Source organism: Saccostrea cucullata, unplaced genomic scaffold (genome assembly GCF_032062105.1).
Source record: "Saccostrea cucullata isolate Sc308-1 unplaced genomic scaffold, CSIRO_AGI_Scuc_v1 ctg80, whole genome shotgun sequence".
NCBI classification, from domain to species: Eukaryota; Metazoa; Mollusca; class Bivalvia; order Ostreida; family Ostreidae; genus Saccostrea; species Saccostrea cuccullata.
The window spans coordinates 427693-441521 of record NW_026933907.1 but is presented as its reverse complement, the minus strand read 5'-3'; the positions used below and the strand labels follow the sequence as shown (position 1 = coordinate 441521).

Genomic DNA, 13829 nt, shown 5'->3' with positions numbered 1-13829 from the left:
ATTACGTAAAATCAAAACAAAAAAAATAATAATAAATGAAAAGAAGAAATATAAATAAAACTCTATACCTTTCAATAATTCTGAAAGAGGCTCTAGATAAAATATTGAAATGAAGTTAAGCCTTCACACAAGTACTATCATATCATAATTTACTTCGCCATGATTAAAGCATACTTTAAATGTTGGTGGAGGTATACTTGAAAGTATTGTGGCAAAGTAACAATTAAAAATTAGTAGAATAGTAGATTATTTTTAGCTTATTTTTAATTCCTTTCTTATAGAAAAATAAAGGTAGGGTGTTTTTTTGCTCTTGTTCAATATCGACTTCCTGATAAATAAGAAAGGGGGTGGGGTAAGTATAATACCTAAAAATATGCTCTGTAAAATATGGGCTAGTATAAAATACACAGTCATTCTAATGCAAAAACTATACATGTAGACATAAACTTTTGATTTAGCACACAGTATTCATTACATTTCTTTTAACGTAGAACCTACTTCGTATGACATCATAACTTGTAAATGTGTTAAACCTGTGCTAACCCATTAAGACGTCATAATTAATTCAATGCCACTTTTTCCCGTAGACAGCTTCAATAAAAATGGTAGAAAATACTGCATTCTGAAATTCACAGAATTCAATCATGCCAACATAATCTTGATTCAATTCATATATTTTTTGGTTTATAATGCTTAATGGCAATATATTTCTGGAATAAGAGAAAATATGTAGGCACCTTTTATTTACTAGATCTAGACCTGAAGTTGACAAACCCAAGACTATCTAGTGTAATGAAATTACAATGTACATACAACTTTCGTAATAATTTGAATGGTATGTAACCATTTTGAAGGAATGTATAAATCGTAAGAAATCTTTAGTTGCCAGCTACATGTATATAGCGTAATATCTTGATGAAATGTGTCTAAGTCAAAGATGCACGTGTTGTAGATCGTTTGATCGTGTGTACTTTTTTGTGATATCTATAATGAAATGATGTGCATTCCTTTTAACAATTATTTGTTACCTATTCATATTTTTGGTGTTTGATTACAATTTTTGTATTAAATATGATCTTTTTAAAGAAAAAGTACAATTTCTGATAAATATTTAATCTGAAAGTAACCCCAAACAGTCATTTGATTATTAAATTCCGTGTAAGTGCAAAAAGGTCAAGAAAATGAGTTGAAAGGTTTATATTTTAATCATTTTTTGTAATCATTTGGCTATGTTCTTCATCATATTGAAGATTGAAAACATTGTGACAAAGACGTCTAAAAAATATTTACAAATATAGGGTGAATAATTGACTAAAAATAATTCATTTGACTATTTTTTTAATGGTGGACTTATCTTTTATGTTAATTGAATAAAAAAGAAATTATTCTTGATAAGATATTGTTTAATATTATTCAGTTAAAATTTTTTTATAAACGACGATGTTTGAAGAAGTATTTTTGTGATTTTTCATATTCCCTTTATGACAAGTACCCCTAAAAATATTTGAAAATGTGAAATCGCAGTATGTAAATACCCTACCAAGTTTCACAGCCTGTTCTAGATTAAAAAACAAGGAAACATATCATGATATCTTAACTGATTGATAAGCAAGTACTAATTTATCATTTTGAAAAGTTTGAAAATCTTGCAATTGTGACAAAGACTTTTCCGACATAGGTTCTGCCTTAATTCTTGTTTTACTCCACCCTTTTACTCAGTTCTGAGTATATTTTTCAGAGAACTTAATATGAAAATCAGAACAAACATTTTCATTGTTGTAACGTCTTCTTTATAATGTATATTAATATGAAAAGTTAATTGAAGACCATTTCTTTTTATGTCCCCGTAGTCGAAGATTCGGGGGTATATAGTTTTATCGTGTTCGTCTGTATGTCCGTCTGTCTATCTGGCGGTTTGTTTGTCCGCAAAAACCTTAACCTTACATAATGAGGATTTGCGGATAAGAGATGGATACCTCAAAGCGTAACAGACGGACGGACGGACGGACATCCAAATCACTATATACCCTCCCGCTTTTCAAGCAGAGGATATAATAATATATAATACTGCTGATTTTTTCTGTCAGTTCGATGATTTCCACCATCAAAAAACAATGTTTACCTAACCCTTAAGGCTTGATAAATCTTTTACTCCTTTAGATTCTGAATCATTGCATTTACCTTAAAATATAGCTGTAATTGTATAATGTTATGAGATCAACATATCATCAGTTTATTCCCAATAAGCTCAGGTGAGCATTTTGGCCAATATGCCCCTTTATCCATTTTTTTTTTTGGCCCCCTAAAAATTTTAGCTTTAATCTAAAGGGGGTCATTTTTCTACCTGGTCATTTTTCTTCACGTGGGTTCTGCAAATTTTTAGGGAAGTGACATTTTTTCTACGGGCAAAAGGGTCATTTTTCTACGTCGAATAATGACCGGGGGTCATTTTTCGCTGTCGAAAAATGACCCCCGGTCATTATTCGATGGGGGTCATTATTCGTCTTTACACCGGCAATATTTTTTGGATGAAAATGAAGTTTAAGAAGACAAAGAACAGTATTCGAGCTCAAAATTTGACTAAACATTGCAAAAAAGGAGCAGAGCAAACATGGGCCTCCAAAAATCAGAGGTGGGATCAAGTGCCATGAAGGACTGAGCATCCCTTGCCGACCGGTCACACCCGCCAGCTGTATCTACAGATTTAATAACCCTGATTTTCAATTATAAATAGCCTTGCGTTTCTGTTTAAAAATAGATGAGTTATCGCTCTTATTACGTGTGCCTCAAAGATATAGTTCTAGGGAAAGATTTCAATACACAGGTAAGAGGTATGTAATCAAATACTGTAAGACGTTTTTGTTCCACGGTGTTAAATTTTCACGATTTTAAAAAATACCAATGGCGATGGTTAACTTTAAATTTCATGTTGCAAGAAATTAATTTAAATTTCGTATAAACATTGAAATGTTTCTACATAATAATAGCATTCAATATGGGTTTAATTTCGCCGGGAGATGATCATCGCGAACATCATTGTGGTTATTTGACAATATTCAGTACCGAACGTTGATTAATCACAGTAATTTAACAACAAAAATTATAAACAGGGAAAAAAAGCATAGATGCTGTGAAACGAGAGATGGGACTATGTGTCTAGGAAAAGTAAGCATTAAATGTCAACCGGTCTCGCCAATCATAAGACTTTAGTAGTAATAAATAATTTAGTATACTAACATGACAAGAAACTCATGACTGATGTGACTATTCGACAGGGTATGCTTATTCCTCCATGATACCAATATTTTTAGAAGTCTTTAATTGTTTGCTCTGCTCTCCCAATGCATTTTGTTTCAATGGACTCGAGTTTGGTTTGATTTCTGTTCGTTATTTTCTTATTTTATTTAGATTTAGGAAAAGTGTTTCAGTGGATATAGAGATAAGAAATAAAAAGTGTGTATTAAGTACAAAAACAGTGGTAAATAAGAACGATGTTCAAGCAGCTAAATCTCGCGCACCGTTAATATGAAAATATAATAATTATTTAGTCCTTAATTTGAATTAGGAAAGAGGTTTAAGCTAACAATTTGTCTGCTATGCTAGGAAAATCGAATGAATCCTCCTTCGAGATATAACGATTGTTTTATTATGAAAACAACAAAATATTGTCATATAAGAAGCTGTTATCTAATCGTCATTCATAAATATGTTGTAGCTTACATTTGCCAATTTAAGATGTACTGCTGTGCCTCATCATATTTTTAGGTCACCTGAGTAAACTCAGGTGACCTATTGCTATCCGTTTTCGTCCGTCGTCCGTCGTGCGTTAACATTTGAACATTTTCAGCTTCTTCTCTGAAACCACTGAACCAATTTCAACCAAATTTGGCGTATAACATTTACGGGTGAAGGGGAACAAAAATTGTGAATTTCATGGTCCCTGCCCCCCTGGGGCCTGGGGCAAAAAGCACTAAAATTAGTGCAATCTTTAAAAATCTTCTTCTTTACTTCTGGACATCAAGCAGTCAAACTGTTTGTATGTTTGTAATCAGCAATGAGTCCTCTACCAAAATTTTGAAATTCATGGCCCCAGGGTCAGGGGTTCTGGTGTTAGGGTGGGGCTCTATTGATTATATAGTGAAAATGCATTATTTCATTGAAAATCTTCTTCTCTGTTCCTAAGTATTAAATAAACTAATTAAGTACATAGTTATGGTGAGCAAGAGTGCCTCTACCAAAATTGTGAATTTTATGGCCCCAGAGTCAGGGGTTCTGGTGTTAGGGCGGGGCTCTATTGATTATATAGTGAAAATGCATTATTTCTTTGAAAATCTTCTCCTCTGTTCCTGAGTATTAAATAAACTAAGTGCATAGTTATAATGAGAAAGAGTGCCTCTACCAAAATTGTGAATTTTATGGCCCCAGGGTCAGGGGTTCTGGTGTTAGGGTGGGCTCTATTGATTATATAGTGAAAATGCATTATTTCATTGAAAATATTCTTCTCTGTTCCTGAGTATTAAATAAACTAACTAAGGACATAGTTATAATGAGCAAGAGTGCCTCTACCAAAATTGTGAATTTTATGGCCCCAGAGTCAGGGGTTCTGGTGTTAGGGTGGGGCTCTATTGATTATATAGTGAAAATGCATTATTTCTTTGAAAATCTTCTTCTCTGTTCCTGAGTATCAAATAAACTAACTAAGTACATAGTTATGATGAGCAAGAGTGCCTTTACTAAAATTATGAATTTTATGGCCCCAGAGTCAGGGTTCGGGTGTGGCTCTATTAATTGTATAGTGAAAATGCATTTATTCTTTGAAAAGCTTCTTCTTCACTCCTAGGTATTAAATAAACTAATTAAGGACATAGTTATGATGAGTAAGAATGCTTCTACCAAAATTTTGAATTCTATGGCCCCAGGGCCAGGGATTATGGTGTTAGGGTGTGGCTCTATCATGATTTTATGGTGATAATACATTACATCTATGAAAATCTTTTTTCTCTACTCCTGGGTAATAAGCAGATGAACTATTTATATAGTTATGATGTGCAAGGGCTCTTCTTTCAGAATTGTGAATTTCAAGGCCCCTGGGTCAGGGATACCAAAGACGGGGGGGGGGGGCTCTACTTCTATATACTGAAAATGAATTGTTTGAAATCTGCTCCTTGGTGTTAATTGAACATTTTTGATAAGCAAGTGTGCCTTTTCAAAAATTGTGCAATGTGTAGACCTAGGGTCAGGGGTTCATGTGTGGTAAGGGAACTCCTGATTATTGCTGAATATTACTGATTAGTTGACATACATTTTTGTTCCTCTACCCTGCTTATGGGTATTAAGTAAACAAGTAAACAAACTAAGCAATCGCTAAGTGTATAGTTATGATAATCAATGGTGCCTCTTTCAAAATTGTGAATACCATAGCATCTGGCTTAAAACATGAACCAAATTCAATCATAAAAAAAATTGAAAGTTGTTGCATGATGCTCAGGTGACCTATAAGGGCCTCTTGTTGAAGTGAAGTTATACAGATGTGACCTCTTCTCAAAAGAAATTACAGAAACTTTAATATCGTTATTTTTTAAAAGTAATTACAACAAACGAATTACATATCTACTTCTATACTTTATACAACCATTCCTCAAGGTAAATTACTAATAAAAACTTAATATCTTGATATCATCAAAACTGTTTCTTCATCAAAAATAGATGTTGGATATATTCGTATTTTGTGATTGGTTATCAAGAAAAAATCACCCTGAATGTATACAAAATATGCAACATTCGATATTAGTTAAAAGGATCCCAGAGTACATGTACCTCGACAACATTTATGTAGTCTTCGGAGACGAGCTCCTCCAAAAGACTATTCCAATTCCGATGGGCCTAACTGCACTCCTTTATTAAGCAACCTGTTCTTAAAATCTTGTGAAGCAGAATTTATTTAGAAACTTCTACATAACACGTACATGAAATTAAGGAAAAAAACTTGCTTTGGCCTTCAACTCGACATGGAGATATATCGACGACGTACCGGTAATATCAATTTACAAGAGTGACTTCCATTCGATTCTATATATAACACGCTTTTTGACATCATGTACAGGTGCTTTTTCAATAAAAATGGAACTCTGTAAAATTACTTATCTTGTCATCGGTCATTTGCAAAATTATTTTGTTAAAAAAATTTCATTGTACACACAAGTACTTTGAAGTTGATATAAAAAAGATGCTCGAGTTTTTGATAAACAATATGTATGCTGGGATTTGAGACCTGGTCTTCCAACAGTCTATTGGAATTCATTCCCAAGGTTACCAATTGCACCCTGTTATAATCAGACCTATTTTTCTATTCATATGAAGAGGAATTTGTTCAAAATCTTTTACATGAAAGAAAGAAAACACTTGCAAAAACACATGCAAAAAAAGAAAACACAAATGACCTTTAACTCGATAATTAGATATATCGACGATATAATAAGGCCTATCGTAATTTTCATTGTACTGATATAGCCTGGTGAGCTTGAGTAAAAGATACCAAAGAATGACGCATCTGTTTCATATTTGGATAACGTTAATGGTAATCTAACAACAAAGTTTATAATAAACGTGATGAGTTTAACATTTCAATCGTCAACTTCCCTCACTTATGCAGCAATACACCCTTGTCACCTGCATACGGGGTTGATATCTCTCAGTTGATTCGATACGCAAGAACATGCTCTACGTTTCTTAACAATTTCTAAACCGAAAAAAATTATTGACAGACAAATTGCTGAAACAAGAATATCAGCAGTCCCGTTTAAAGATATCATTTTGTAAGTTCTATGGTCGATGCAATGACCTTGACAGAATATGCATATACAATTTATCATTAACTTATCCGTTATTTTTTTTTTTATTCCCGATCAGGACAAGAAACAAGCGGCAGGTGTGACCTTCTGTCTGCAGGGGATGCTCACTCCTCCATGACACCTGAACCCACCTCTAATGTTTTGGAGGTCCGTGTTTGCTCTGCTGTATTAGTGAATGGACTTTGGGGCTCGAATGCTTTAAATTTCATTATCTCCATATATTTCATACCAGTTAGCCTGAAATAAAAGACACCAAAGAGACTGCCACGTTCATATTTGGATGTTTATTGTCTATAGACGATAAAGGCAACAACTTATTTGATTAATAATTTTATTAAAAGAATATTCAGTCTTCCATTTAATCTTGTCTTTCTTGCAGATTTTCTGCATTCTCTTTCCTAACTTTTTAATCAAAATAAACTAAACATTGACTAGATAACGAGATTTAAACAAAATACTGTTACATGATCTTGTTCTTCATTTTCCGTCAACTATTGTGCATGAAAATGTTATTAATGAAGGTTTATTGACATAAATCACTTCATATAGATTTGTACTTGGGACTGCCTGAACTAGACTTTTAATGTCTAAATGGTACTGATTAAAAATGACAATGCTAGAGAAGAACAGATACATATTTTAATACAAACTTGAATCGTTTTCAGCATGCTTGTTTGAATGTAATCAAAATATAAAACAATCGAAATGTTGATTAAAGTTTTTTTTTTTTTTATGGTCGAGGTTATGACTGATGACTTTAAGAAAGTATCGATCGCTTTCCATAGTAAAATCTGAGGTGAGAGAAATTCAATTGTTTACGTTGTGATATTGATTAAAGATTTAAAGAACTGGATCTCTGTTTTATCTCTTTCTGTTCTGACCATAGATAAGTACGAAAGATAATGATAAGACGAAATGTTAATATTTCAATACTTACACCTTGCAGTTGTCACAAATGAGGATCAAGGCCTATAAAGTCTGCTGTTGTGTCTCTATCTTTTGTGGAAGTTGTCTTATTCTTTTTGCTTTTAGATCAACTATATTTGGTAAGAACATATTAACAAACATTAAAAATGCTAACATGTACAATTGTCACTAAGAAATGCATAAAGAAGTTTGTATACTGGTTACTTGTCTTTTATATTCAGATTCAAAAGTTAAAAGCAAAATGGGCAATTTTATCATCACACAATAGCTAGAGTGTTATATTAGGGTGTTTGTCATATTTATTGTTATAATCTAGGTGTTTCATTTTTAAAAGTAAATCATATTCGCTAAGAATTCAAATCATAATACAAATTAAATCAATACTTGTTCCCTCATTAACAAAACTGAGGGTATTTTAACCAGAATTAATGGATGAAATGATCCCACCCACCACGCACACACAAGCGCGTTGCTTTATCACCCAACTGCGTTGCAAAGTGTTTACAAAATGTCCAAAGTCTTAAAATTTTTTTTAAAAAATCTATTGTTAAAGAGATATCTCTTAAAAATTAGAAATTTCTACGTTATTTCAAATTTGAATAAAATTAATTTTCCGAATGCATAGAAAAAAGACTTGTTAGCACACTAACATCTCAAATTTGAGAAATATTTTTTTTAACTATGCTTTATACTAAGGTTAAATAAGTTATACAAGTACCGGGACACTTTTTAAAGGTTAACGGTAGGAAAAAAAAGTTATACTGTTAATTTCAATGAAATGATAGGGAAAGCCAGAAAAAAAATGTAGTATATCATGTTCTCCCATATTAGACTAAAATGTCATAATTAGACTAAAAATGTATCCAGATTTCACAGTCTCATCTTTATCTCATTTCTAAAATTATATTAAATTGAATATAAGTATCTGGAATGTGTTTTAAAAGATTGAAAAGATGAGCTTTTGGTTCTTTATATTAATGAGTCCATTTATCCAGATACCTTCAGTTATAATTAGAGATGTATATAATTATGGCACGCAAAATTAACAAAAATGAGCTAAACATAGTTTCACAGTCGATAAACTAGGTTTATCGTTTGTAAACTATAGTTTACGGACTGTAAACTATAGTTAACAACATTAATCTATATTTTACATCCGTAAACCATAGTTAACGCGATAAGTTTCACAACCGTAAACTATACATAACACTGAAAACAATCATTTGCGATTGCAAAACATAGATTATCTGATAAATACAGTTTCACGATTTGTAAACTATAGTTTACAAACCGTTAACTATAGTTCACGATCTGATAAATATAGTTTCACGATTTGTGAAACTATGATTAACAACTCTTAACTATAGTTTACATATATATACAAACGTGAATCTATGTTTATCAACAAAATCTATTGTTAACGCTTATTACAGACAGATAAACTTAGATTATCATTAGTAAACTATAGTTAACAACCGTTAGATATAGTTTTACAGATGAAAACTATACTTAACGAATCGTTAACTATAGTTTACGGTTTGTAAACTATAGTTTACAGTCGATAAACCTAGTTTATCAAATGTGAAACTAGGTTTATCTCATTTTTGTGAATTTGGCGTGCCATATATAATACTTGGATTTTAATTTTGAATAATTTATGGAAAAATAACAGCTATTTAACTTAATCCTTCTTGCAAAATATTGCTTATAGTGTACCTCATTTGCCCTGATAGTAATGAAAGTGTTAAGTATTTCACTACACTCATTATCATTTTTATTTTTCAGTTTTTTTTATCAATATACGTCTAGAATGTGAATACATTTAACTTTTTTGTACATGTATATGCATTCAGCATTGGTTTCTCATTACCGTATCGGGTAATTTTAGCGGGTTGCTAATTTTGGCTTATTTTGGCGTTCTGATGGCAGCCAGCTAAAATTTTAATCGCTAAAATAGTCAGTTAACAGTTAACTTAGTCTTCTTAGTCTTCATTTGCAAAGAGATGAAACCCTGTGTCCACTAGAATAAATTACGCCAAAATCATTGGCATACCTTTTAGCAGGCAAAACGCCAAATTTTACACCCGCCAAGAATACCCGCTGTACGGTATAGAAGATCAAGTTTGTTTTATCATCTGGATCCTCCTCGTTCTTTTTTTTCTCCTCCTTAAACCGAATGGACACAATATCCTGTTTCTTGCTTCTTTTTCCACAGTTAGAACAACATTAATGTTTAATAGGGTTTAGTGTAGTCAGTTTACTAAAAAAAATATGCGGAAATTGTAGAATCATTAGTTTACTTATATGTTATTAATTATAATATTTTTTTCTTTGTAGTTGGAAAAGTATGGAATTCCTTTAATATCCTTAATCAAAAATATCATGTGGATAAATCAAAATATGTTCAGATGTCTCCAACACAGTTAAGGGAACAACGAATGCAAAAAAGAGTTCAACATTTAAGATCAACATGCAAATTGGCGGACATTAATAGGTATAACTTTGACTTTCGTCAAGTGTCTGAAAATTTTTATGGAAATAAAGAAGCTAATTTATCCTACTGCAAAGTGCCAAAGGCTGGAAGTTCTTTCATGACAGAAATTTTCCTTGTTCTCGAAAAAGACAGAGTTCAGTCGGTTGATGAAATATTTGAAATAAGTCGGAGTCATGTTCATGTAATTGGAAATAGGAAACTAAGTACATCTGCACTAATTAAGACCAAACAGTCGAACTCAGTGACCTTGATTGTCTCAAGGAATCCTTACTCCAGATTGTATTCAGCGTATGTGGACAAGTTCTACCTCTTCGGTCTTGTTAAAGAAGCTCGTGAAATTTCAAAGAAAAGCGGGAAGAGAAGTTTGTCATGCGGGTATAATGTAACATTTACAGAATTCCTTGATTACGTAATCAGCAAAGCATACGGAGGCTATCAAATAAATAGACACTGGGCGCCAGTTTATTTACTGTGTCATGCATGTGATGTCAGATACGATATTGTGAGCAAAACTGATTCTTTGTCTGCTGATATTGAGTATGTGTTGGATAACATAAACATTTCATACGAAACACGAAACAAATTGATAAAATTAATCCACAATAAAATCGACAACAAGTCAGTGATTAGTCTTTTAAACACATACATAACATTAAAATCGGAAACTATGTCCAGATTTCATACAATATCTATCAAAAATTTGGAATACACTGCAAATTCAAGGAAAATTGAAATCAAAAGTACCATTTCCGAGACAAGAGTTTTCAAGATATATAGATAAGAAGATAAACACAGATAAAATTATTAAAATAATGTTGGAGTATGTGACAAAATACAAACTGAGCTCAAATGAAAAGAGACTTCAGAGAAGGCAAGCGCTAATAGAAGCTTTCGATCATGTGAAAGAATCAACTATCGGTAAATTACAGGAACTCTACAAATTAGACTTTTTACTTTTTCAATATGACAATTCACCACCCACATAAACCAGATGTATGAAGAAACATTACAGACGGTCATATTCTCACAAAGAGAGAGAGAGAGAGAGAGAGAGAGAGAGAATTCAAGCATGTTTTATATTAAACTTGAGTTTCTCATCAAAAACTATTCTTTAGATAAAATTAAAAACATACCTTATATGCTCGTTTAAATTTTCTGCTTGAGGAAACATATGGCAATTCAGTAATTGAAAATCTCAGGGGTCCTCTAAATTATCTTTTACAAATAAATCGAAAACGAACACTTAAACCATGTGTCAACGTCACATCCTCAAAATATATTGGATAATTTAATGAAAACGACTTTCTTCATTAGGAGTTAAATATCAATAAAACATAGAGGAATGACATTTTATGAAATGAAAATTTTATAATAAATGGCATAAGGAATTCCACGTGCTTTGACGAGGGTCGTCGTTGATGAGAAACAGCACTATTCAAAGCTTCCATAAATCTGGAATAGATTGACAATCACAGACTGATCCACAGGCATTCCAAATTATTTTTTTTTGTACTTTATCAATTCTTTCAAAAATAATCGATATTATCTTGAAGATTTTTTTTAAAAGATAAAGCATAGAAATTGTCAATCGCATCTTAAACATCGATATACATTGTATGTCTAAAGGAAACGTTGTTATTATTGTTTTATGTTTATTTTCTCATAATTATGAGAATTATTATACAAATGTAAGCATTATCACCTTAAAATGTGTCTCAAATAAACATGCACATTCTACTTCAAGTGTTTTAATTTCAAGAATTACATGAAGAAAGAATGCTCAAATGTGTACACTACATCGAAAACAATGTGGTCAACTATAACAAGAAAGACGATGTTCCTTGGAATGGGTTTGCGTATCAAGGCTCATTGAATAAAGTGAACAGTTTATAACAATTGTCAAAATCTCAGAAACTTCTTTAAAAAATTGTCTCTTATTATGCGTCATATAAAGTATTTGCTTATTCTCCATCCCAACATTAGTTTCATTAGGCATTATGCAATCTTTTTGACAATTGATTACAATCAATTTTAAACCCGGCCAATTTCTTAATTACAGGATCGGCCAACATAATGAAGGGATCAATACCTTTCCTCTCTATACAAGGCAGGTACTTATTATTACTTAATCAATACCTGTTCACGGTCGTTTCGTGTAAGTCTTTATTTTGGCACAATATGACAGTAAACAGTCTCGAGTCATTAGAGTTTGATTTAATCCTATTTCAGTTAGAAACACAACATTCTTACTCGAGGAAATGACGGACATCGGCCTTAGAGAAGGTTAGTCCAAGGGTTCAAGGCGGACCGGGTACTTTAACCTTCGGATGGGCGTCGGTTTTCCGTAGTTTGTCTCCCACGCTGGGGGTCTCCCTTCTTCCATTTTTCTTCTCCTCTTCTCCATCTCTAATTTTAACATATCGGCTCGTCTCTCGGCTCTAAGACGAGATATGCCAGTATTCATAAGAGCTGAATTTTCAAGGACAATTTGTGTTTCGTCACTTAAGTCATTCCTTATTTTTTTCCATGGTTTCCATTCAGTATCTTCAGGTTGAAATCTGAATCCTATAGAATGGTAGGTTTGTGGCATTTCGCAAGGGAAATGTGAACAGTGATGCTTTCGTTTTGGAGTTCCTATTTCACAAGACACAGCGCGGCGCCTTCGGCGTTTTTGCGCCGATTCGGGTGTAATTGCAAACCGTCCATACATATCGTCCAGTGATCTACCCGGAATTCCGCCCTTTCTCCTGTCACTCTCAATATTTTCTAGCTGTCTTTGTACACTTTTGATAGATTTATCTAGCTTCTCCGCTTGGAAATGACATTTCTGTTCAATAAAATGGAGTGTATTCTCCAGTTGTCTCTCCACAACTTTGTTTTGTTTCTTGACTTTCATCGCTGGGTGGAGGATCACTAGCTGTCCTCGGCGGGTCGGACGTGTCCGCATGCTTCCACCATGGTCTTCTATTGCTTGACAACTCCACTCACAGAATCTGGGCTATTGATCCAGTGGGTCTATTTCACGCCGCAACGAGGAAAATTTCAAGTGCAAAAGAGGCCCAGAAACATTTATTTCCTTGCAAGCAAATTTTTTATCGGTGGGTATTTGTTCAGTTCTATGTTACCGTTTGACGGGTCTTCTTTTCATTTCGTAATTTTATTTGCTCAGAGACGTCATTTTTCCAGATTCACAATCTCAAAACTAAAAATTATCAATAGCATAATATTTGTGTTGAAAGCATTCATCAATGTAGTATCAACATTGTTGAGTGTTTATCGCAAGTGTTGAATTAAACAAATTCGATTACTTTAAAGCTTTCACTCGCATTTAAATAAACTCCTTCCGATTCAATACCAGAAAAAAGGTTCATTCTTATTCGGCATTTTGTCCGTTAAATGAGCATAATAAACGAGTAGACTATGAGAGTACACAGAAGATTGGCATGATGAAAAAGTAAGGCCTCTTCCTTTCAAATATTTCACTTTAAATCCAGCTCCAGATGTCCAAGGGCTTGTACTTAATGTGATCAATAGTAACAGTTAACAACGCCCAATAA

General features: G+C 32.9%; 2 protein-coding genes across 2 annotated transcripts in view; one reads left to right on the top strand and one right to left on the bottom strand.

Moving 5' to 3' along the window:
- Positions 1 to 7789: 7789 nt before the first annotated feature.
- LOC134239596 (carbohydrate sulfotransferase 14-like) overlaps positions 7790 to 13829 on the top strand; it is a 58909-nt gene continuing 52869 nt past the window's right edge. The window contains exons 1-2 of the mRNA XM_062721781.1: positions 7790 to 7897; positions 10116 to 11287. Of these exons, the coding sequence (XP_062577765.1) occupies positions 7807 to 7897; positions 10116 to 11053 (1029 nt within the window). The 5' untranslated portion in view covers positions 7790 to 7806 and the 3' untranslated portion in view covers positions 11054 to 11287. The remainder of the gene's footprint in view (positions 7898 to 10115; positions 11288 to 13829) is intronic.
- LOC134239612 (uncharacterized) lies at positions 11967 to 13527 on the bottom strand. Its single transcript, XM_062721793.1, has one exon. It carries the CDS (start codon positions 13217 to 13219, stop codon positions 12557 to 12559), a length of 663 nt encoding a protein of 220 aa, XP_062577777.1. The 5' UTR covers positions 13220 to 13527; the 3' UTR covers positions 11967 to 12556.